This window comes from Castor canadensis, chromosome 10, assembly GCF_047511655.1.
Source record: "Castor canadensis chromosome 10, mCasCan1.hap1v2, whole genome shotgun sequence".
Classification (NCBI taxonomy): Eukaryota; Metazoa; Chordata; class Mammalia; order Rodentia; family Castoridae; genus Castor; species Castor canadensis.
Genome location: NC_133395.1, coordinates 96,060,690 through 96,086,277, shown reverse-complemented (window position 1 = coordinate 96,086,277; position 25,588 = coordinate 96,060,690). Strand labels below are relative to the sequence as shown.

The window sequence follows — 25,588 nt, the reverse complement described above, 5'->3', positions numbered from 1 at the left end:
CCCACATGGGTGAGGTGTTCACATATCTGCGTGAAGAGGACCTGGTGGCAGTATTCAGTCCTAAACTGTGTTTGGTGGTGGTTGGAAAAAATCATTCCTCACAATACATAACAGCGAACACGTTCCGAGATGGCATGTCACTGTTCCAAATCATTTGTGTCCTAAGAAACACGGAGATTGAAAGTGAGAGAGTTTGTCATGGAAGGTGATAGAGAGAGACAGAGAGAGACAGAGAGAGTGACAGAGAGAGAAAGAGAGAGAGAAAGAGAGCAAGAGAGATGAATGAGAAGAGAAAAAGAGGAGACGAGAGAGTAGACAAGAGAGGTATATTTAGAGAGGAATAAAAGAAGGAAGGAATGAAGGAATGAATATGAAAGTGAGCACTCTATGCCCTAGTGTGTGAATCTCCTTCCCCTAGGAAGACATACACTGATGGATGTGATGGATGAGTCCAAGTTTTATGAAGTCATTCAAGCTTTCCTACCCTTTGATATTAACACTCCAATTAGTCTACCTTTTAACATAGGGCTGCCTTTTATGAATTTGTAGGGACATTAATCAGCACACAACACCAAAGAGAAGATTTTGAGTACAGTGTATATATTTTGGGGGTCAAGGAGAAAAAGAAGATCATATGAGAAGTGGTAACTGTCTCGTATCTACTGCCTACACCCAGTACACGTTAAAGAGGCAAAGTCACTTCTAATTTATTGCCACAGTGAGAACATGAGGGAAGACAAACATGGGAACAGAGAAGGGACATCACTGGTGCAGCTGCGATGTAGGAGAGGAGAGAGAATCTATTAAGTCAAACAGGAAGTGTGTAGGTTTTCCATCCTTCCATTGCTTCTTGTCTGATATTCAGGACTCTGTGAGTCTTGTGAGCCTCTTAGAGTCCAGGCCCGTGTTCCCTGCATCAATGAAGTGCCCTCACTGTGTCCCTCACACACCTAAACACCTGTTTTTCCACTGTAGTCACAGAGCTCAGCTGTGGGAAGATGTGTTGCGTGGATGACTAACTCGTGGAGAATCAACTCGTCAGGGATGGGTTGTATTCAAAGTTCCCCCTCTGTAGGCATGTCCTATAAAGTGCAGCTCCTACCCTGAATTATGGAAGATACAACTGATGGCAGATCATCTAGCACTTTTGACGGAGTCCCCAGAGAATGCACAACAGAAGGACAGGGTGTAGGAGGGCTTCACCAGGCCAGGATCTGATAACTACATCTGCACTTCAGAGAGGGCTTCTGGGGACAGAGAGCCCCAGTCAGTAGTGAGTTCACATGCATGTTCCCCATGTCATCGAGCCTGAATCCCTGAGGCTTTCATATTTACAAGCCAGCAGCAGGAAACAAGGACACTCAAGTGTGTCAAGTTCCTATGGATGCCGTCGAAACTCTCCCAGAAAATTCCCAAAGTGTAAAAGAGTCGGAACCGAAATTTTTGGGCAGCTTCTCTGCTGATGTATTTGGCTATTTGAAGGGGTGATGTACCCCGCATATGAGTACACAGGAAGGAGTGCACTGTTTCCTGTTACCTGTCTCCTTTGGGAAGAGGCTGGTGGCTGCTCTTTGGAGAGCTCAGCCCTATCTCTCCTTCAAGCTGTACCATAGCCATGGTCGTGATCTGCTAGGAAGGAAGTGCACTTAAGGACATGAGCATACAGCCCGACAGGCACAAAACAAAACCATATACACATTGTAATACAGAGAAACACAATCAAATGTATACCCACATACAAACACATACACGTTTTAAACAGTTGGGCAGAGTGAAGGGGTCATAACTCCTAGGTTAATTTTCTGTAGTTGAAATCTAGGGCTGGAAATATGTCTCAAGTATATGGCATAAAATCCTCATGACCATGAGACCCTGAGTTGTGTCCCCAGTACCACTGAAAAAGGTGCAACTCATTCTGCACAGCTTTGTGTATTTCATTGACTGTCCTTTAACCATTGGTTGTTTATTGATTCGTTTGGGTTTTTTTTTAATAAAGACATATTAGTAAGAGTGAAAATAGATTTAAGTTTCTTCTAGTGGTTAGAGTTGGTAAAGAGAAGTCACACAAGTTTTGATGTGAGACATTATGTTACGTGAGGTTTATGGATGAAGATGAGTGGATTGGGTGATGTCTCCAATCACAGGAGTCAGGTGAAGCTACATAAAAGTTTTGGGGAGTCACCATTCTCACTTACCTTTCCACAGGCAACCAGGAATCTGCATCCTGTGTGAAACTGTGTGTCTACAATTTGTCAGGTTGAAATCATGCTGGCAGACACAATGAAGCCACATGAATTCATATTCAGTACTTTTTCCAGTTTGTTTTCAAAAACATGGCTCAGACTGGAGTAGAGTGGGAGGAGTATGGGGATATGTCTGTGTAGGTTCTAAGTGGAATATTATTTTGTCTGACCTAGGCATGGTGGGGCACGGCTGAAACCCCAGCTCTTTGGAGTTTGAGGCAGATCGATTGGAAGTAGAGACCTTCGTGGGCTACCAAGAGACAGCAAGAAAACCTTGGGGGACAGAGTTAGACCTTTGGTAAGAAACCCACTACAACAGCATTAAAAGCCCCAGTTATCATAAGTAACTCAGTTATGGAGTCATTTTGTAAAGTAGACAAAGTCCTGAGTTCCATCACAATGTGTAAAACAAGAAATGAAATGGTTTATTGAAACTAAGATAGCATTTCACAGGCCACAAAGAATTCACACTAAGCCTTACATACTTTGCTTTTTGCTTTTCTTTGCTCAGTTGTAGAAGTTATGGTTTGGATTGCACATTATTGTCAAATGTCTTTTCAACTGTACTCGTGACATTTCTGAAACATGTATCAAAGGTCTTGAAGGATAGGGCTTGGGTTATGGCTAAAGGAAGAGAAATAAATGCTGTGGAACTGACCAAAGTTAACTACAACCCAGCAGGATACTTCAACTTAGAAATTCAGTATAAACTACATAACTGTAAAATAGATAATGCATGTGGTAGGGTGTAAGTGTGGGACAAGGTATGGTAAAGGAGGGGATTCAAGCAAGAGAATGTGGTCCGTGGAATTAAAAAGCATTAGGAACGATAAGAAGGAAACATGCTGCAATTGCCCCAAGTTGACTAGGAAGGAGTTGAGCTAGACAAAACCTGGGGTAATGTAAGAGGCAAAATGAAAACATGCATGGAACTGTCAAAATGAATACCCTGTGTCCAAGGAATGTATCCTAATTTAAACATAAACCAACAAACAAATAAATCAATCAATAAGTAAGTAAATAAATGGTTTGGGGGGAAATTGAAATCGTCATATGCGTGCTGAAGATTCCTGTCTAGAATATTTCCGTTGGGAATCTTGTAGTCCTCTTGCCAAGAAAGCAAAAGTTCTCAGTCCAGTAGCCTCAAAAACACGAAAGAGAGCAAATATTCAGGTATTTCTTTGCGTTGGTGTTTTCCCTGTTCAGATTCAGAACTGTTCATTTTGTGCTTTTTTTTTTCTATTTTTGTTTTGTCTTACTAAATCCATATGAGTAGAGAAGGGAGGTAGACACCCATGCCTTGAAATGATAGAACTGCCACAACACCACATTACCATTTGCAGCTGAAAGATTAGGAGATTGACGATGTTTCCCTTAGGTGGGATGCGTAATGGTGATCATGTGACACTGCTGGGCCTCTTCAAAGTCCCTGGGGAGATGACTTTGCCCACGTGAATTTTCTCCAGTATCCTGGAAGGAAATGCAAATAAGAGTTGCTTTCTTTTCAATGCTATGGTGGAACTCCAGATGTCCAAGAAGAAAGGAAAACGTTCTAACTAATCTACATGTACTGTCTTGTGGGTGTTTTTTCCAGTGATTTTGTGGGGGGTTATTTCTTTTAGAGACAGTCTACCTATGCCATTACAAGTTTCTCTGAAGTCTTTAATGCAATCATCCTAATCCTATCAGATAGAATCTCATAATCTCTGAGATGGAAAGTTTGTGTGACAAGTTTCTTCACAGGTTTACTTGGACCAATTTAAAAGTACTTCCCATCTTGAAGAATTTATGTTCATTAAATACGGAGATAGAGAAACAACTAAGTGAAAAGAACCCCTTAACAATGGGTTCAGAAATATCTCAGAAACTCATAAAAGCTTGTCTATATGTGTTTGATGGTTTGGGGTTTGAAGTCAAGGCCTTGAGCTGAATATGCAGAGGCTTGGCCATGTGCCCAGCCTTAGAATTTCTTTCTTTCTCATATCATTCATAGTATTTTTTACTAGTGCCCATTAATTGTACAATATGAGTGGTTTCATTATGATATCTGCATACATGCATATAATGTACTTTGCTTCCTCTGTCTCTCTTTACACAACCCAACTAAAATCTGCTTCAAATTTTGACTGCTTTTTGAAAAATAACTCTTTCTGTGTTTCAATAAGACTTTTTCTTTTGTGTATTCAATAGTCAAAAAGTATTGTACATTTTCTCTTTGATGGTATTGGGGCTTTATATCAAGACCTTTTCATTTTTCTGCAGCTGCTTCACAATATTCCCAGACTTAGATTTCCCATAATTAACACAAACCTATATGAGTATGGCAATGTCACAGTTCCACCAGCTTATTTAATGGTTTATTTCGTCTTTGCATTTTTTCCTTTCTTTATTGTACTATTTTTGTTTACTGTGTGGCATTGGGTTTGCCAACTCTATGGGCTTCCTTTGTAAATTCCATAATTTGCCCCATACTCTTTCCAGTAGAAGGAAATGCAACTGATTGGTTTTTCTCATTGTGATCTGGGCGTGAGGTCCGTAAACCATTGTGTCTCCCCTTGATCGTGTTTGTTGATATAGAAATTGGGGAAGGGACAACCTTGAAGTCTCAGGGATAAGGAAAGACCAAGCCCTTTAAAGCAGATGACATTGAGTTCTGGAAGGTGATTGGTGGAACTTGTGTGAACTGATGGGGCGTGGCAAATGGGGATAGAAAAAGGCCAAGCGCTCCAAAGGTCAGTCATTGGAGACTTCCTCAGAGGGAAAAAGGACTCCTCAGTTACTGGAAGTTCCAGCTAGAAAAATTGGGGATTCTTGCTCCTGCAGAAATGGAGGCTGCTCAACACCACTGGAGAGGTAAGTCTGAGTCTTATGTGTTTCCAAAACAGATTCTCTACTTTCAATTGTCCTGTTGCTAAAAGTCCTTTGGTGTGTTTTTGACCTTTAGCCCAGGGGGTGCCCTCTTGGGAAGATGCAGATGTTAATAAGCATGAGAGTGTGTTGGCAACAGACAAAGCTCCCAAGGAGAAATTCTGTGTGACTAGGAAGCAACCTTATGTGGTTGGTGCTGGGCTGCAGAACCTGGGGAACACCTGCTACATGAATGCCACACTGCAGTGTCTGACATACACAGCCCCTCTTGCCAACTATATGCTGTCCCAGGAGCACTCCCAGACCTGTTGTCCACTGAACACCTGCATGATTTGTATTTTGCAAGCTCACATGATAAGAGCTCTCCAGCACTCTGGGAAGGTGATCCAGCCTTTGAGGGCCCTGGTGACTGGTTTCCATAAATATAAGCAGGAAGATGCCCATGAGTTTCTGATGTTCGTTTTGGGTGCAATGCAGAATTCATGCCTGCCTGGGCACAAGGATTTGGATCCTCAGGCTGAGAACACCAGCCTAGTCTGTCAGCTCTTTGGAGGATACTGGAGGTCTCAAATCAAGTGCCTCCGGTGCCATGGCATTTCTGATACCTTTGACCCCTATCTGGATATAAGTCTGGATATCAAGGCAGCTCAGAGTGTCCAGGAAGCATTAAAATGTTTAGTAAAGCCTGAAAATCTGGATGGGGAAGAGGCCTATGATTGTGCTACTTGTTTAAGTAGAGTGCCTGCTACCAAGACACTGACTTTGAAAACGGTCCCCAAGGTTCTTATCCTTGTGTTGAAAAGGTTCTGTGATTTCACGGGTGTTAAAATCGGCAGGGTCGTGCAATACCCAGAGTGTATTGATATGCAACCGTATATGTCTCACCAGAACACAGAACCACTTGTGTATGTCCTGTATGCTGTACTGGTCCATGCTGGGTTGAGCTGCCACAGCGGGCACTACTTGTGTTACATAAAAGCTGGCAACGGACACTGGTATGAAATGGATGATGCCAAGGTAACTCCCTGTGGCATTACATCTGTGCTGAATAGGCAAGCTTATGTCCTCTTTTATGTTCAGAAGAGTGAGCTCAATGGACACAGTATTGGTTTCTCTCATTGTGAGGAACAAAGTCTCCTGGAGGTGGCAGACCAGGACATGGGAGCGCAACAAAGAGAGCTTCACAGACCGTCCAACATGCAAGTTGGAGAACCCTGCGGGCACAAGGAAGATTCAGCAACAAAAGAAATCACCTTAGACCAGTGGAAAATCCTCCAACAACAAAACCGGCCAAAGTCTGAATTCAACATCCGGAAAATAGAAGGCACCCTGCCTTCCAATGGAATCATGATTCACCCATCAAAGTACAGGGTGGGCATGAGAAAAAATCACACTGAAAAGGAAATTTACCTGCCTGCCCAGTGTTCCAAGGACACTGGCCACCTTCCTTGTGTGGGTATGTGCCCCAGAGCTAACAAGAGGAAGAACAAGCAGCGCAAGAAGTCTCTCCTTGTATTCTCATGATTTCACTTCATGAACTGCTCTCCTTCAGGGGAAGAGACAACTGAACAGGGTCAGAGTGCTCCAGAGAGGGCAAGTGGGATTTGTGAGCATGATCTCTGTAAATGAGAAGCATTTATGTAAAGATCATGTGAAAACACATTACCAATTGTTTGAGAAAATAGACCTTTTGTTTTGATGTCTCGGGTTTCTTTTTCAATATCCTGTGCTGTGTAATTTTCTGTAGAGAATAGGCCCTGAGAAACGGCCCATTTTTAGTATATGTCTTTGAATGCTATAAAATTGTCAAAAGATAATGGTCAGTGAGAGCCTTGCATTGGATGAGTTCACTCAACATAAATCGATTAAAGTTTAAGAAGCTGATAGGAGTGCAGCAGATTTACATAAAAGGTATTTGGGTTCAGAAAACTTACTAATTTGTAGGATGCTTTCATTTTTTGTATTGCAGTTTTAAGTTCTTCCTTTTCTTTTTGTCTCACCAAATAAAGATTACAAAAAGATAATCCTTCCTGTGTACTTGCCTAAATACTGAGACCCATGTGCACACCCACTCTGCTTTGCCAACATGAGATGCTGACAGCAACATCTGGATATCCACTGAGCAGTTGCAGGTGAGCTGAGAGAAGTGCCCTGTGGTCAGCATTTGCCAGGGACACACAGGATGCAGTGCTGCCTGCAGTGATCCTGTGTGGACTGCAATCATATGTATGAAGGATCACAGGCACTGACGGGTGTGAGGGAAATGCTCTGGCTTATCCATGCAGTGATGTACACAGGAAATGTGTTTTTGCCAATGAATCTTGGTTTCTGCATTGATGGGCATCTTTTGTCTCATAAGAAGAAGATGAGTGCAAAGAGCAGCTAATGAACAAAAAGAGTTATGACTATATACTCAGTGAGATGTAGAGCACTTTGGAACCAGTGGAACAAGTGTATGGAACTCAGGGAGGGAGGGAACAGAAAAGACAATGAAAGACCATCAGCAAAGTTGCGTAGCCTAACATGGCAAGGTGGAGGAAAGTAGAATGTGTCCTGACAGCTGTTCAAAAGAGGGTCGTGGGAGGTACAGGGGGAAGGGATAATAAGGGAAAGGGATGAACAGACAAAAGTAAGGCACTCCCACAGAGGGAATACAGGGAGTTACCACTTTGAACATAAACACGAATATTAATTTTATACAAGGAGGAAAGTAATTGGGTAGCAGGTGTTTTGGGCTGCTTCGCTAGTTGGAGGTGTGAAGGCATCCTAGGAGATTAAGGGGACCATATATGGTACATGGGCTTCATATTTATATATGATGCAGAAGTAAAAAAAAGTCCTTCAATTGCTTCCAGTGTCCTGGGGAGAATCCTGATGAGTAGCTAATATGGGTGCCGTGTAAATTGTGCACAGTATGAAATTAATAGGAATCGTTAGTAGGAATCGCCTCCTGGACAATGTATATATCTTACTACAATATTTATAAAAATTATTTCGTTGAATCTCTTTATGTGCATGGATTTGGGGGAATAATGAGTGGAAGGGAGAACAGCTTTGACGCATGCATCTTAGGGGATCAGGACAGATTTACACTAAATTCAGGGATAGAAAACAGAAGTTTCTCTAGGGTGAGGTTAGAAGAGATAGTGGGGATACCGCAGAGTTGGTGGGAAGGGGCGCTCCATCCAACTGGGGTCGTTATCACCACAACCTTTCACAACCCATGCAAATACATGGCCAGCAAGAATGTTAAGGGTATTGATCTCCATGTTTCTCTTCTGACCTGCTTTATGGGAAGTGTTACACCCTGTTTTTTGTGCATGAGGAATGAAGAAAAAGGGCAAACCTGACCATCAAAGACAAGAGTTTGCATGTGGATGACAAGTTCATTAACACAGGATGCCAAAGGAGCTCAGCCACAGTGTGAGGTAAGGCTACCCACATGGGTGAGGTGTTCACATATCTGCGTGAAGAGGACCTGGTGGCAGTATTCAGTCCTAAACTGTGTTTGGTGGTGCTTGGAAAAAATCATTCCTCACAATACATAACAGCGAACACGTTCCGAGATGGCATGTCACTGTTCCAAATCATGTGTGTCCTAAGAAACACGGAGATTGAAAGTGAGAGAGTTTGTCATGGAAGGTGATAGAGAGAGACAGAGAGAGACAGAGAGAGTGACAGAGAGAGAAAGAGAGAGAGAAAGAGAGCAAGAGAGATGAATGAGAAGAGAAAAAGAGGAGACGAGAGAGTAGACAAGAGAGGTATATTTAGAGAGGAATAAAAGAAGGAAGGAATGAAGGAATGAATATGAAAGTGAGCACTCTATGCCCTAGTGTGTGAATCTCCTTCCCCTAGGAAGACATACACTGATGGATGTGATGGATGAGTCCAAGTTTTATGAAGTCATTCAAGCTTTCCTACCCTTTGATATTAACACTCCAATTAGTCTACCTTTTAACATAGGGCTGCCTTTTATGAATTTGTAGGGACATTAATCAGCACACAACACCAAAGAGAAGATTTTGAGTACAGTGTATATATTTTGGGGGTCAAGGAGAAAAAGAAGATCATATGAGAAATGGTAACTGTCTCGTATCTACTGCCTACACCCAGTACACGTTAAAGAGGCAAAGTCACTTCTAATTTATTGCCACAGTGAGAACATGAGGGAAGACAAACATGGGAACAGAGAAGGGACATCACTGGTGCAGCTGCGATGTAGGAGAGGAGAGAGAATCTATTAAGTCAAACAGGAAGTGTGTAGGTTTTCCATCCTTCCATTGCTTCTTGTCTGATATTCAGGACTCTGTGAGTCTTGTGAGCCTCTTAGAGTCCAGGCCCGTGTTCCCTGCATCAATGAAGTGCCCTCACTGTGTCCCTCACACACCTAAACACCTGTTTTTCCACTGTAGTCACAGAGCTCAGCTGTGGGAAGATGTGTTGCGTGTATGACTAACTCTCGTGGAGTATCAACTCGTCAGGGATGGGTTGTATTCAAAGTTCCCCCTCTATAGGCATGTCCTATAAAGTGCAGCTCCTACCCTGAATTATGGAAGATACAACTGATGGCAGATCATCTAGCACTTTTGACGGAGTCCCCAGAGAATGCACAACAGAAGGACAGGGTGTAGGAGGGCTTCACCAGGCCAGGATCTGATAACTACATCTGCACTTCAGAGAGGGCTTCTGGGGACAGAGAGCCCCAGTCAGTAGTGAGTTCACATGCATGTTCCCCATGTCATCGAGCCTGAATCCCTGAGGCTTTCATATTTACAAGCCAGCAGCAGGAAACAAGGACACTCAAGTGTGTCAAGTTCCTATGGATGCCGTCGAGACTCTCCCAGAAAATTCCCAAAGTTTAAAAGAGTCGGAACCGAAATTTTTGGGCAGCTTCTCTGCTGATGTATTTGGCTATTTGAAGGGGTGATGTACCCCGCATATGAGTACACAGGAAGGAGTGCACTGTTTCCTGTTACCTGTCTCCTTTGGGAAGAGGCTGGTGGCTGCTCTTTGGAGAGCTCAGCCCTATCTCTCCTTCCAGCTGTACCATAGCCATGGTCGTGATCTGCTAGGAAGGAAGTGCACTTAAGGACATGAGCATACAGCCCGACAGGCACAAAACAAAACCATATACACATTGTAATACAGAGAAACACAATCAAATGTATACCCACATACAAACACATACACGTTTTAAACAGTTGGGCAGAGTGAAGGGGTCATAACTCCTAGGTTAATTTTCTGTAGTTGAAATCTAGGGCTGGAAATATGTCTCAAGTATATGGCATAAAATCCTCATGACCATGAGACCCTGAGTTGTGTCCCCAGTACCACTGAAAAAGGTGCAACTCATTCTGCACAGCTTTGTGTATTTCACTGACTGTCCTTTAACCATTAGTTGTTTATTGATTCGTTTGGGTTTTTTTTTTAATAAAGACATATTAGTAAGAGTGAAAATAGATTTAAGTTTCTTCTAGTGGTTAGAGTTGGTAAAGAGAAGTCACACAAGTTTTGATGTGAGACATTATGTTACGTGAGGTTTATGGATGAAGATGAGTGGATTGGGTGATGTCTCCAATCACAGGAGTCAGGTGAAGCTACATAAAAGTTTTGGGGAGTCACCATTCTCACTTACCTTTCCACAGGCAACCAGGAATCTGCATCCTGTGTGAAACTGTGTGTCTACAATTTGTCAGGTTGAAATCATGCTGGCAGACACAATGAAGCCACATGAATTCATATTCAGTACTTTTTCCAGTTTGTTTTCAAAAACATGGCTCAGACTGGAGTAGAGTGGGAGGAGTATGGGGATATGTCTGTGTAGGTTCTAAGTGGAATATTATTTTGTCTGACCTAGGCATGGTGGGGCACGGCTGAAACCCCAGCTCTTTGGAGTTTGAGGCAGATCGATTGGAAGTAGAGACCTTCGTGGGCTACCAAGAGACAGCAAGAAAACCTTGGGGGACAGAGTTAGACCTTTGGTAAGAAACCCACTACAACAGCATTAAAAGCCCCAGTTATCATAAGTAACTCAGTTATGGAGTCATTTTGTAAAGTAGACAAAGTCCTGAGTTCCATCACAATGTGTAAAACAAGAAATGAAATGGTTTATTGAAATTAAGATAGCATTTCACAGGCCACAAAGAATTCACACTAAGCCTTACATACTTTGCTTTTTGCTTTTCTTTGCTCAGTTGTAGAAGTTATGGTTTGGATTGCACATTATTGTCAAATGTCTTTTCAACTGTACTCGTGACATTTCTGAAACATGTATCAAAGGTCTTGAAGGATAGGGCTTGGGTTATGGCTAAAGGAAGAGAAATAAATGCTGTGGAACTGACCAAAGTTAACTACAACCCAGCAGGATACTTCAACTTAGAAATTCAGTATAAACTACATAACTGTAAAATAGATAATGCATGTGGTAGGGTGTAAGTGTGGGACAAGGTATGATGAAGGAGGGGATTCAAGCAAGAGAATGTGGTCCGTGGAATTAAAAAGCATTAGGAACGATAAGAAGGAAACATGCTGCAATTGCCCCAAGTTGACTAGGAAGGAGTTGAGCTACACAAAACCTGGGGTAATGTAAGAGGCAAAATGAAAACATGCATGGAACTGTCAAAATGAATACCCTGTGTCCAAGGAATGTATCCTAATTTAAACATAAACCAACAAACAAATAAATCAATCAATAAGTAAGTAAATAAATGGTTTGGGGGGAAATTGAAATCGTCATATGCGTGCTGAAGATTCCTGTCTAGAATATTTCCGTTGGGAATCTTGTAGTCCTCTTGCCAAGAAGCAAAAGTTCTCAGTCCAGTAGCCTCAAAAACACGAAAGAGAGCAAATATTCAGGTATTTCTTTGCGTTGGTGTTTTCCCTGTTCAGATTCAGAACTGTTCATTTTGTGCTTTTTTTTTCTATTTTTGTTTTGTCTTACTAAATCCATATGAGTAGAGAAGGGAGGTAGACACCCATGCCTTGAAATGATAGAACTGCCACAACACTACATTACCATTTGCAGCTGAAAGATTAGGAGAATGACGATGTTTCCCTTAGGTGGGATGCGTAATGGTGATCATGTGACACTGCTGGGCCTCTTCAAAGTCCCTGGGGAGATGACTTTGCCCACGTGAATTTTCTCCAGTATCCTGGAAGGAAATGCAAATAAGAGTTGCTTTCTTTTCAATGCTATGGTGGAACTCCAGATGTCCAAGAAGAAAGGAAAACGTTCTAACTAATCTACATGTACTGTCTTGTGGGTGTTTTTTCCAGTGATTTTGTGGGGGGTTATTTCTTTTAGAGACAGTCTACCTATGCCATTACAAGTTTCTCTGAAGTCTTTAATGCAATCATCCTAATCCTATCAGATAGAATCTCATAATCTCTGAGATGGAAAGTTTGTGTGACAAGTTTCTTCACAGGTTTACTTGGACCAATTTAAAAGTACTTCCCATCTTGAAGAATTTATGTTCATTAAATACGGAGATAGAGAAACAACTAAGTGAAAAGAACCCCTTAACAATGGGTTCAGAAATATCTCAGAAACTCATAAAAGCTTGTCTATATGTGTTTGATGGTTTGGGGTTTGAAGTCAAGGCCTTGAGCTGAATATGCAGAGGCTTGGCCATGTGCCCAGCCTTAGAATTTCTTTCTTTCTCATATCATTCATAGTATTTTTTACTAGTGCCCATTAATTGTACAATATGAGTGGTTTCATTATGATATCTGCATACATGCATATAATGTACTTTGCTTCCTCTGTCTCTCTTTACACAACCCAACTAAAATCTGCTTCAAATTTTGACTGCTTTTTGATAAATAACTCTTTCTGTGTTTCAATAAGACTTTTTCTTTTGTGTATTCAATAGTCAAAAAGTATTGTACATTTTCTCTTTGATGGTATTGGGGCTTTATATCAAGACCTTTTCATTTTTCTGCAGCTGCTTCACAATATTCCCAGACTTAGATTTCCCATAATTAACACAAACCTATATGAGTATGGCAATGTCACAGTTCCACCAGCTTATTTAATGGTTTATTTCGTCTTTGCATTTTTTCCTTTCTTTATTGTACTATTTTTGTTTACTGTGTGGCATTGGGTTTGCCAACTGTATGGGCTTCCTTTGTAAATTCCATAATTTGCCCCATACTCTTTCCAGTAGAAGGAAATGCAACTGATTGGTTTTTCTCATTGTGATCTGGGCGTGAGGTCCGTAAACCATTGTGTCTCCCCTTGATCGTGTTTGTTGATATAGAAATTGGGGAAGGGACAACCTTGAAGTCTCAGGGATAAGGAAAGACCAAGCCCTTTAAAGCAGATGACATTGAGTTCTGGAAGGTGATTGGTGGAACTTGTGTGAACTGATGGGGCGTGGCAAATGGGGATAGAAAAAGGCCAAGCGCTCCAAAGGTCAGTCATTGGAGACTTCCTCAGAGGGAAAAAGGACTCCTCAGTTACTGGAAGTTCCAGCTAGAAAAATTGGGGATTCTTGCTCCTGCAGAAATGGAGGCTGCTCAACACCACTGGAGAGGTAAGTCTGAGTCTTATGTGTTTCCAAAACAGATTCTCTACTTTCAATTGTCCTGTTGCTAAAAGTCCTTTGGTGTGTTTTTGACCTTTAGCCCAGGGGGTGCCCTCTTCGGAAGATGCAGATGTTAATAAGCATGAGAGTGTGTTGGCAACAGACAAAGCTCCCAAGGAGAAATTCTGTGTGACTTGGAAGCAACCTTATGTGGTTGGTGCTGGGCTGCAGAACCTGGGGAACACCTGCTACATGAATGCCACACTGCAGTGTCTGACATACACAGCCCCTCTTGCCAACTATATGCTGTCCCAGGAGCACTCCCAGACCTGTTGTCCACTGAACACCTGCATGATTTGTATTTTGCAAGCTCACATGATAAGAGCTCTCCAGCACTCTGGGAAGGTGATCCAGCCTTTGAGGGCCCTGGTGACTGGTTTCCATAAATATAAGCAGGAAGATGCCCATGAGTTTCTGATGTTCGTTTTGGGTGCAATGCAGAATTCATGCCTGCCTGGGCACAAGGATTTGGATCCTCAGGCTGAGAACACCAGCCTAGTCTGTCAGCTCTTTGGAGGATACTGGAGGTCTCAAATCAAGTGCCTCCGGTGCCATGGCATTTCTGATACCTTTGACCCCTATCTGGATATAAGTCTGGATATCAAGGCAGCTCAGAGTGTCCAGGAAGCATTAAAATGTTTAGTAAAGCCTGAAAATCTGGATGGGGAAGAGGCCTATGATTGTGCTACTTGTTTAAGTAGAGTGCCTGCTACCAAGACACTGACTTTGAAAACGGTCCCCAAGGTTCTTATCCTTGTGTTGAAAAGGTTCTGTGATTTCACGGGTGTTAAAATCGGCAGGGTCGTGCAATACCCAGAGTGTATTGATATGCAACCGTATATGTCTCACCAGAACACAGAACCACTTGTGTATGTCCTGTATGCTGTACTGGTCCATGCTGGGTTGAGCTGCCACAGCGGGCACTACTTGTGTTACATAAAAGCTGGCAACGGACACTGGTATGAAATGGATGATGCCAAGGTAACTCCCTGTGGCATTACATCTGTGCTGAATAGGCAAGCTTATGTCCTCTTTTATGTTCAGAAGAGTGAGCTCAATGGACACAGTATTGGTTTCTCTCATTGTGAGGAACAAAGTCTCCTGGAGGTGGCAGACCAGGACATGGGAGCGCAACAAAGAGAGCTTCACAGACCGTCCAACATGCAAGTTGGAGAACCCTGCGGGCACAAGGAAGATTCAGCCACAAAAGAAATCACCTTAGACCAGTGGAAAATCCAACAACAACAAAACCGGCCAAAGTCTGAATTCAACATCCGGAAAATAGAAGGCACCCTGCCTTCCAATGGAATCATGATTCACCCATCAAAGTACAGGGTGGGCATGAGAAAAAATCACACTGAAAAGGAAATTTACCTGCCTGCCCAGTGTTCCAAGGACACTGGCCACCTTCCTTGTGTGGGTGTGTGCCCCAGAGCTAACAAGAGGAAGAACAAGCAGCGCAAGAAGTCTCTCCTTGTATTCTCATGATTTCACTTCATGAACTGCTCTCCTTCAGGGGAAGAGACAACTGAACAGGGTCAGAGTGCTCCAGAGAGGGCAAGTGGGATTTGTGAGCATGATCTCTGTAAATGAGAAGCATTTATGTAAAGATCATGTGAAAACACATTACCAATTGTTTCAGAAAATAGACCTTTTGTTTTGATGTCTCGGGTTTCTTTTTCAATATCCTGTGGTGTGTAATTTTCTGTAGAGAATAGGCCCTGAGAAACGGCCCATTTTTAGTATATGTCTTTGAATGCTATAAAATTGTCAAAAGATAATGGTCAGTGAGAGCCTTGCATTGGATGAGTTCACTCAACATAAATCGATTAAAGTTTAAGAAGCTGATAGGAGTGCAGCAGATTTACATAAAAGGTATTTGGGTTCAGAAAACTTACTAATTTGTAGGATGCTTTCATTTTTTGTATTGCAGTTTTAAGTTCTTCCTTTTCTTTTTGTCTCACCAAATAAAGAGTACAAAAAGATAATCCTTCCTGTCTACTTGCCTAAATACTGAGACCCATGTGCACACCCACTCTGCTTTGCCAACATGAGATGCTGACAGCAACATCTGGATATCCACTGAGCAGTTGCAGGTGAGCTGAGAGAAGTGCCCTGTGGTCAGCATTTGCCAGGGACACACAGGATGCAGTGCTGCCTGCAGTGATCCTGTGTGGACTGCAATCATATGTATGAAGGATCACAGGCACTGACGGGTGTGAGGGAAATGCTCTGGCTTATCCATGCAGTGATGTACACAGGAAATGTGTTTTTGCCAATGAATCTTGGTTTCTGCATTGATGGGCATCTTTTGTCTCATAAGAAGAAGATGAGTGCAAAGAGCAGCTAATGAACAAAAAGAGTTATGACTATATACTCAGTGAGATGTAGAGCACTTTGGAACCAGTGGAACAAGTGTATGGAACTCAGGGAGGGAGGGAACAGAAAAGACAATGAAAGACCATCAGCAAAGTTGCGTAGCATAACATGGCAAGGTGGAGGAAAGTAGAATGTGTCCTGACAGCTGTTCAAAAGAGGGTCGTGGGAGGTACAGGGGGAAGGGGTAATAAGGGAAAGGGAAGAACAGACAAAAGTAAGGCACTCCCACAGAGGGAATACAGGGAGTTACCACTTTGAACATAAACACGAATATTAATTTTATACAAGGAGGAAAGTAATTGGGTAGCAGGTGTTTTGGGCTGCTTCGCTAGTTGGAGGTGTGAAGGCATCCTAGGAGATTAAGGGGACCATATATGGTACATGGGCTTCATATTTATATATGATGCAGAAGTAAAAAAAAGTCCTTCAATTGCTTCCAGTGTCCTGGGGAGAATCCTGATGAGTAGCTAATATGGGTGCCGTGTAAATTGTGCCCAGTATGAAATTAATAGGAATCGTTAGTAGGAATCGCCTCCTGGACAATGTATATATCTTACTACAATATTTATAAAAATTATTTCGTTGAATCTCTTTATGTGCATGGATTTGGGGGAATAATGAGTGGAAGGGAGAACAGCTTTGACTCATGCATCTTAGGGGATCAGGACAGATTTACACTAAATTCAGGGATAGAAAACAGACGTTTCTCTAGGGTGAGGTTAGAAGAGATAGTGGGGATACCGCAGAGTTGGTGGGAAGGGGCGCTCCATCCAACTGGGGTCGTTATCACCACAACCTTTCACAACCCATGCAAATACATGGCCAGCAAGAATGTTAAGGGTATTGATCTCCATGTTTCTCTTCTGACCTGCTTTATGGGAAGTGTTACACCCTGTTTTTTGTGCATGAGGAATGAAGAAAAAGGGCAAACCTGACCATCAAAGACAAGAGTTTGCATGTGGATGACAAGTTCATTAACACAGGATGCCAAAGGAGCTCAGCCACAGTGTGAGGTAAGGCTACCCACATGGGTGAGGTGTTCACATATCTGCGTGAAGAGGACCTGGTGGCAGTATTCAGTCCTAAACTGTGTTTGGTGGTGCTTGGAAAAAATCATTCCTCACAATACATAACAGCGAACACGTTCCGAGATGGCATGTCACTGTTCCAAATCATTTGTGTCCTAAGAAACACGGAGATTGAAAGTGAGAGAGTTTGTCATGGAAGGTGATAGAGAGAGACAGAGAGAGTGACAGAGAGAGAAAGAGAGAGAGAAAGAGAGCAAGAGAGATGAATGAGAAGAGAAAAAGAGGAGACGAGAGAGTAGACAAGAGAGGTATATTTAGAGAGGAATAAAAGAAGGAAGGAATGAAGGAATGAATATGAAAGTGAGCACTCTATGCCCTAGTGTGTGAATCTCCTTCCCCTAGGAAGACATACACTGATGGATGTGATGGATGAGTCCAAGTTTTATGAAGTCATTCAAGCTTTCCTACCCTTTGATATTAACACTCCAATTAGTCTACCTTTTAACATAGGGCTGCCTTTTATGAATTTGTAGGGACATTAATCAGCACACAACACCAAAGAGAAGATTTTGAGTACAGTGTATATATTTTGGGGGTCAAGGAGAAAAAGAAGATCATATGAGAAATGGTAACTGTCTCGTATCTACTGCCTACACCCAGTACACGTTAAAGAGGCAAAGTCACTTCTAATTTATTGCCACAGTGAGAACATGAGGGAAGACAAACATGGGAACAGAGAAGGGACATCACTGGTGCAGCTGCGATGTAGGAGAGGAGAGAGAATCTATTAAGTCAAACAGGAAGTGTGTAGGTTTTCCATCCTTCCATTGCTTCTTGTCTGATATTCAGGACTCTGTGAGTCTTGTGAGCCTCTTAGAGTCCAGGCCCGTGTTCCCTGCATCAATGAAGTGCCCTCACTGTGTCCCTCACACACCTAAACACCCGTTTTTCCACTGTAGTCACAGAGCTCAGCTGTGGGAAGATGTGTTGCGTGGATGACTAACTCTCGTGGAGTATCAACTCGTCAGGGATGGGTTGTATTCAAAGTTCCCCCTCTATAGGCATGTCCTATAAAGTGCAGCTCCTACCCTGAATTATGGAAGATACAACTGATGGCAGATCATCTAGCACTTTTGACGGAGTCCCCAGAGAATGCACAACAGAAGGAAAGGGTGTAGGAGGGCTTCACCAGGCCAGGATCTGATAACTACATCTGCACTTCAGAGAGGGCTTCTGGGGACAGAGAGCCCCAGTCAGTAGTGAGTTCACATGCATGTTCCCCATGTCATCGAGCCTGAATCCCTGAGGCTTTCATATTTACAAGCCAGCAGCAGGAAACAAGGACACTCAAGTGTGTCAAGTTCCTATGGATGCCGTCGAGACTCTCCCAGAAAATTCCCAAAGTTTAAAAGAGTCGGAACCGAAATTTTTGGGCAGCTTCTCTGCTGATGTATTTGGCTATTTGAAGGGGTGATGTACCCCGCATATGAGTACACAGGAAGGAGTGCACTGTTTCCTGTTACCTGTCTCCTTTGGGAAGAGGCTGGTGGCTGCTCTTTGGAGAGCTCAGCCCTATCTCTCCTTCCAGCTGTACCATAGCCATGGTCGTGATCTGCTAGGAAGGAAGTGCACTTAAGGACATGAGCATACAGCCCGACAGGCACAAAACAAAACCATATACAAATTGTAATACAGAGAAACACAATCAAATGTATACCCACATACAAACACATACACGTTTTAAACAGTTGGGCAGAGTGAAGGGGTCATAACTCCTAGGTTAATTTTCTGTAGTTGAAATCTAGGGCTGGAAATATGTCTCAAGTATATGGCATAAAATCCTCATGACCATGAGACCCTGAGTTGTGTCCCCAGTACCACTGAAAAAGGTGCAACTCATTCTGCACAGCTTTGTGTATTTCATTGACTGTCCTTTAACCATTAGTTGTTTATTGATTCGTTTGGGTTTTTTTTTTAATAAAGACATATTAGTAAGAGTGAAAATAGATTTAAGTTTCTTCTAGTGGTTAGAGTTGGTAAAGAGAAGTCACACAAGTTTTGATGTGAGACATTATGTTACGTGAGGTTTATGGATGAAGATGAGTGGATTGGGTGATGTCTCCAATCACAGGAGTCAGGTGAAGCTACATAAAAGTTTTGGGGAGTCACCATTCTCACTTACCTTTCCACAGGCAACCAGGAATCTGCATCCTGTGTGAAACTGTGTGTCTACAATTTGTCAGGTTGAAATCATGCTGGCAGACACAATGAAGCCACATGAATTCATATTCAGTACTTTTTCCAGTTTGTTTTCAAAAACATGGCTCAGACTGGAGTAGAGTGGGAGGAGTATGGGGATATGTCTGTGTAGGTTCTAAGTGGAATATTATTTTGTCTGACCTAGGCATGGTGGGGCACGGCTGAAACCCCAGCTCTTTGGAGTTTGAGGCAGATCGATTGGAAGTAGAGACCTTCGTGGGCTACCAAGAGACAGCAAGAAAACCTTGGGGGACAGAGTTAGACCTTTGGTAAGAAACCCACTACAACAGCATTAAAAGCCCCAGTTATCATAAGTAACTCAGTTATGGAGTCATTTTGTAAAGTAGACAAACTCCTGAGTTCCATCACAATGTGTAAAACAAGAAATGAAATGGTTTATTGAAACTAAGATAGCATTTCACAGGCCACAAAGAATTCACACTAAGCCTTACATACTTTGCTTTTTGCTTTGCTTTGCTCAGTTGTAGAAGTTATGGTTTGGATTTCACATTATTGTCAAATGTCTTTTCAACTGTACTCGTGACATTTCTGAAACATGTATCAAAGGTCTTGAAGGATAGGGCTTGGGTTATGGCTAAAGGAAGAGAAATAAATGCTGTGGAACTGACCAAAGTTAACTACAACCCAGCAGGATACTTCAACTTAGAAATTCAGTATAAACTACATAACTGTAAAATAGATAATGCATGTGGTAGGGTGTAAGTGTGGGACAAGGTATGGTAAAGGAGGGGATTCAAGCAAGAGAATGTGGTCCGTGGAATTAAAAAGCATTAGGAACGATAAGAAGGAAACATGCTGCAATTGCCCCAAGTTGACTAGGAAGGAGTTGAGCTAGACAAAACCTGGGGTAATGTAAGAGGCAAAATGAAAACATGCATGGAACTGTCAAAATGAATACCCTGTGTCCAAGGAATGTATCCTAATTTAAACATAAACCAACAAACAAATAAATCAATCAATAAGTAAGTAAATAAATGGTTTGGGGGGAAATTGAAATCGTCATATGCGTGCTGAAGATTCCTGTCTAGAATATTTCCCTTCGGAATCTTGTAGTCCTCTTGCCAAGAAGCAAAAGTTCTCAGTCCAGTAGCCTCAAAAACACGAAAGAGAGCAAATATTCAGGTATTTCTTTGCGTTGGTGTTTTCCCTGTTCAGATTCAGAACTGTTCATTTTGTGCTTTTTTTTTCTATTTTTGTTTTGTCTTACTAAATCCATATGAGTAGAGAAGGGAGGTAGACACCCATACCTTGAAATGATAGAACTGCCACAACACCACATTACCATTTGCAGCTGAAAGATTAGGAGATTGACGATGTTTCCCTTAGGTGGGATGCGTAATGGTGATCATGTGACACTGCTGGGCCTCTTCAAAGTCCCTGGGGAGATGACTTTGCCCACGTGAATTTTCTCCAGTATCCTGGAAGGAAATGCAAATAAGAGTTGCTTTCTTTTCAATGCTATGGTGGAACTCCAGATGTAAAAGAAGAAAGGAAAACGTCTAATTAATCTACATGTACTGTCTTGTGGGTGTTTTTTCCAGTGATTTTGTGGGGGGTTATTTCTTTTAGAGACAGTCTACCTATGCCATTACAAGTTTCTCTGAAGTCTTTAATGCAATCATCCTAATCCTATCAGATAGAATCTCATAATCTCTGAGATGGAAAGTTTGTGTGACAAGTTTCTTCACAGGTTTACTTGGACCAATTCAAAAGTACTTCCCAACTTGAAGAATTTATGTTCATTAAATACGGAGATAGAGAAACAACTAAGTGAAAAGAACCCCTTAACAATGGGTTCAGAAATATCTCAGAAACTCATAAAAGCTTGTCTATATGTGTTTGATGGTTTGGGGTTTGAAGTCAAGGCCTTGAGCTGAATATGCAGAGGCTTGGCCATGTGCCCAGCCTCAGAATTTCTTTCTTTCTCATATCATTCATAGTATTTTTTACTAGTGCCCATTAATTGTACAATATGAGTGGTTTCATTATGATATCTGCATACATGCATATAATGTATTTTGCTTCCTCTGTCTGTCTTTACACAACCCAACTAAAATCTGCTTCAAATTTTGACTGCTTTTTGAAAAATAACTCTTTCTGTGTTTCAATAAGACTTTTTCTTTTGTGTATTCAACTCAAAAAGTATTGTACATTTTCTCTTTGATGGTATTGGGGCTTTATATCAAGACCTTTTCATTTTTCTGCAGCTGCTTCACAATATTCCCAGACTTAGATTTCCCATAATTAACACAAACCTATATGAGTATGGCAATGTCACAGTTCCACCAGCTTATTTAATGGTTTATTTCGTCTTTGCATTTTTTCCTTTCTTTATTGTACTATTTTTGTTTACTGTGTGGCATTGGGTTTGCCAACTGTATGGGCTTCCTTTGTAAATTCCATAATTTGCCCCATACTCTTTCCAGTAGAAGGAAATGCAACTGATTGGTTTTTCTCATTGTGATCTGGGCGTGAGGTCCGTAAACCATTGTGTCTCCCCTTGATCGTGTTTGTTGATATAGAAACTGGGGAAGGGACAACCTTGAAGTCTCAGGGATAAGGAAAGACCAAGCCCTTTAAAGCAGATGACATTGAGTTCTGGAAGGTGATTGGTGGAACTTGTGTGAACTGATGGGGCGTGGCAAATGGGGATAGAAAAAGGCCAAGCGCTCCAAAGGTCAGTCATTGGAGACTTCCTCAGAGGGAAAAAGGACTCCTCAGTTACTGGAAGTTCCAGCTAGAAAAATTGGGGATTCTTGCTCCTGCAGAAATGGAGGCTGCTCAACACCACTGGAGAGGTAAGTCTGAGTCTTATGTGTTTCCAAAACAGATTCTCTACTTTCAATTGTCCTGTTGCTAAAAGTCCTTTGGTGTGTTTTTGACCTTTAGCCCAGGGGGTGCCCTCTTGGGAAGATGCAGATGTTAATAAGCATGAGAGTGTGTTGGCAACAGACAAAGCTCCCAAGGAGAAATTCTGTGTGACTTGGAAGCAACCTTATGTGGTTGGTGCTGGGCTGCAGAACCTGGGGAACACCTGCTACATGAATGCCACACTGCAGTGTCTGACATACACAGCCCCTCTTGCCAACTATATGCTGTCCCAGGAGCACTCCCAGACCTGTTGTCCACTGAACACCTGCATGATTTGTATTTTGCAAGCTCACATGATAAGAGCTCTCCAGCACTCTGGGAAGGTGATCCAGCCTTTGAGGGCCCTGGTGACTGGTTTCCATAAATATAAGCAGGAAGATGCCCATGAGTTTCTGATGTTCGTTTTGGGTGCAATGCAGAATTCATGCCTGCCTGGGCACAAGGATTTGGATCCTCAGGCTGAGAACACCAGCCTAGTCTGTCAGCTCTTTGGAGGATACTGGAGGTCTCAAATCAAGTGCCTCCGGTGCCATGTCATTTCTGATACCTTTGACCCCTATCTGGATATAAGTCTGGATATCAAGGCAGCTCAGAGTGTCCAGGAAGCATTAAAATGTTTAGTAAAGCCTGAAAATCTGGATGGGGAAGAGGCCTATGATTGTGCTACTTGTTTAAGTAGAGTGCCTGCTACCAAGACACTGACTTTGAAAACGGTCCCCAAGGTTCTTATCCTTGTGTTGAAAAGGTTCTGTGATTTCACGGGTGTTAAAATCGGCAGGGTTGTGCAATACCCAGAGTGTATTGATATGCAACCGTATATGTCTCACCAGAACACAGAACCACTTGTGTATGTCCTGTATGCTGTACTGGTCCATGCTGGGTTGAGCTGCCACAGCGGGCACTACTTGTGTTACATAAAAGCTGGCAACGGACACTGGTATGAAATGGATGATGCCAAGGTAACTCCCTGTGGCATTACATCTGTGCTGAATAGGCAAGCTTATGTCCTCTTTTATGTTCAGAAGAGTGAGCTCATTGGACACAGTATTGGTTTCTCTCATTGTGAGGAACAAAGTCTCCTGGAGGTGGCAGACCAGGACATGGGAGCGCAACAAAGAGAGCTTCACAGACCGCCCAACATGCAAGTTGGAGAACCCTGCGGGCACAAGGAAGATTCAGCAACAAAAGAAATCACCTTAGACCAGTGGAAAATCCTCCAACAACAAAACCGGCCAAAGTCTGAATTCAACATCCGGAAAATAGAAGGCACCCTGCCTTCCAATGGAATCATGATTCACCCATCAAAGTACAGGGTGGGCATGAGAAAAAATCACACTGAAAAGGAAATTTACCTGCCTGCCCAGTGTTCCAAGGACACTGGCCACCTTCCTTGTGTGGGTGTGTGCCCCAGAGCTAACAAGAGGAAGAACAAGCAGCGCAAGAAGTCTCTCCTTGTATTCTCATGATTTCACTTCATGAACTGCTCTCCTTCAGGGGAAGAGACAACTGAACAGGGTCAGAGTGCTCCAGAGAGGGCAAGTGGGATTTGTGAGCATGATCTCTGTAAATGAGAAGCATTTATGTAAAGATCATGTGAAAACACATTACCAATTGTTTCAGAAAATAGACCTTTTGTTTTGATGCCTCGGGTTTCTTTTTCAATATCCTGTGCTGTGTAATTTTCTGTAGAGAATAGGCCCTGAGAAACGGCCCATTTTTAGTATATGTCTTTGAATGCTATAAAATTGTCAAAAGATAATGGTCAGTGAGAGCCTTGCATTGGATGAGTTCACTCAACATAAATCGATTAAAGTTTAAGAAGCTGATAGGAGTGCAGCAGATTTACATAAAAGGTATTTGGGTTCAGAAAACTTACTAATTTGTAGGATGCTTTCATTTTTTGTATTGCAGTTTTAAGTTCTTCCTTTTCTTTTTGCCTCACCAAATAAAGATTACAAAAAGATAATCCTTCCTGTGTACTTGCCTAAATACTGAGACCCATGTGCACACCCACTCTGCTTTGCCAACATGAGATGCTGACAGCAACATCTGGATATCCACTGAGCAGTTGCAGGTGAGCTGAGAGAAGTGCCCTGTGGTCAGCATTTGCCAGGGACACACAGGATGCAGTGCTGCCTGCAGTGATCCTGTGTGGACTGCAATCATATGTATGAAGGATCACAGGCACTGACGGGTGTGAGGGAAATGCTCTGGCTTATCCATGCAGTGATGTACACAGGAAATGTGTTTTTGCCAATGAATCTTGGTTTCTGCATTGATGGGCATCTTTTGTCTCATAAGAAGAAGATGAGTGCAAAGAGCAGCTAATGAACAAAAAGAGTTATGACTATATACTCAGTGAGATGTAGAGCACTTTGGAACCAGTGGAACAAGTGTATGGAACTCAGGGAGGGAGGGAACAGAAAAGACAATGAAAGACCATCAGCAAAGTTGCGTAGCATAGCATGGCAAGGTGGAGGAAAGTAGAATGTGTCCTGACAGCTGTTCAAAAGAGGGTCGTGGGAGGTACAGGGGGAAGGGGTAATAAGGGAAAGGGATGAACAGACAAAAGTAAGGCACTCCCACAGAGGGAATACAGGGAGTTACCACTTTGAACATAAACACGAATATTAATTTTATACAAGGAGGAAAGTAATTGGGTACCAGGTGTTTTGGGCTGCTTCGCTAGTTGGAGGTGTGAAGGCATCCTAGGAGATTAAGGGGACCATATATGGTACATGGGCTTCATATTTATATATGATGCAGAAGTAAAAAAAAGTCCTTCAATTGCTTCCAGTGTCCTGGGGAGAATCCTGATGAGTAGCTAATATGGGTGCCGTGTAAATTGTGCCCAGTATGAAATTAATAGGAATCGTTAGTAGGAATCGCCTCCTGGACAATGTATATATCTTACTACAATATTTATAAAAATTATTTCGTTGAATCTCTTTATGTGCATGGATTTGGGGGAATAATGAGTGGAAGGGAGAACAGCTTTGACTCATGCATCTTAGGGGATCAGAACAGATTTACACTAAATTCAGGGATAGAAAACAGAAGTTTCTCTAGGGTGAGGTTAGAAGAGATAGTGGGGATACCGCAGAGTTGGTGGGAAGGGGCGCTCCATCCAACTGGGGTCGTTATCACCACAACCTTTCACAACCCATGCAAATACATGGCCAGCAAGAATGTTAAGGGTATTGATCTCCATGTTTCTCTTCTGACCTGCTTTATGGGAAGTGTTACACCCTGTTTTTTGTGCATGAGGAATGAAGAAAAAGGGCAAACCTGACCATCAAAGACAAGAGTTTGCATGTGGATGACAAGTTCATTA

General features: G+C 42.4%; 3 protein-coding genes across 3 annotated transcripts; all 3 read left to right on the top strand.

Moving 5' to 3' along the window:
- The first annotated feature begins 5 nt into the window (after positions 1-5).
- LOC141411378 (ubiquitin carboxyl-terminal hydrolase 17-like protein 6) lies at positions 6-8,492 on the top strand. The gene is made up of 3 exons (XM_074042865.1): positions 6-183; positions 5,188-6,567; positions 8,437-8,492. The coding sequence occupies exons 1-3, from the start codon at positions 6-8 to the stop codon at positions 8,490-8,492; spliced, it is 1,614 nt and encodes a 537-aa protein (XP_073898966.1).
- A 61-nt stretch (positions 8,493-8,553) lies between these two features.
- LOC141411377 (ubiquitin carboxyl-terminal hydrolase 17-like protein 6) lies at positions 8,554-17,041 on the top strand. The gene is made up of 3 exons (XM_074042864.1): positions 8,554-8,731; positions 13,737-15,116; positions 16,986-17,041. Exons 1-3 carry the CDS (start codon positions 8,554-8,556, stop codon positions 17,039-17,041), a joined length of 1,614 nt encoding a protein of 537 aa, XP_073898965.1.
- Positions 17,042-17,102: 61 nt separating this feature from the next.
- Positions 17,103-25,577, top strand: LOC141411376 (ubiquitin carboxyl-terminal hydrolase 17-like protein 6). Its single transcript, XM_074042863.1, has 3 exons — positions 17,103-17,280; positions 22,273-23,652; positions 25,522-25,577. The coding sequence occupies exons 1-3, from the start codon at positions 17,103-17,105 to the stop codon at positions 25,575-25,577; spliced, it is 1,614 nt and encodes a 537-aa protein (XP_073898964.1).
- Positions 25,578-25,588: the final 11 nt, after the last annotated feature.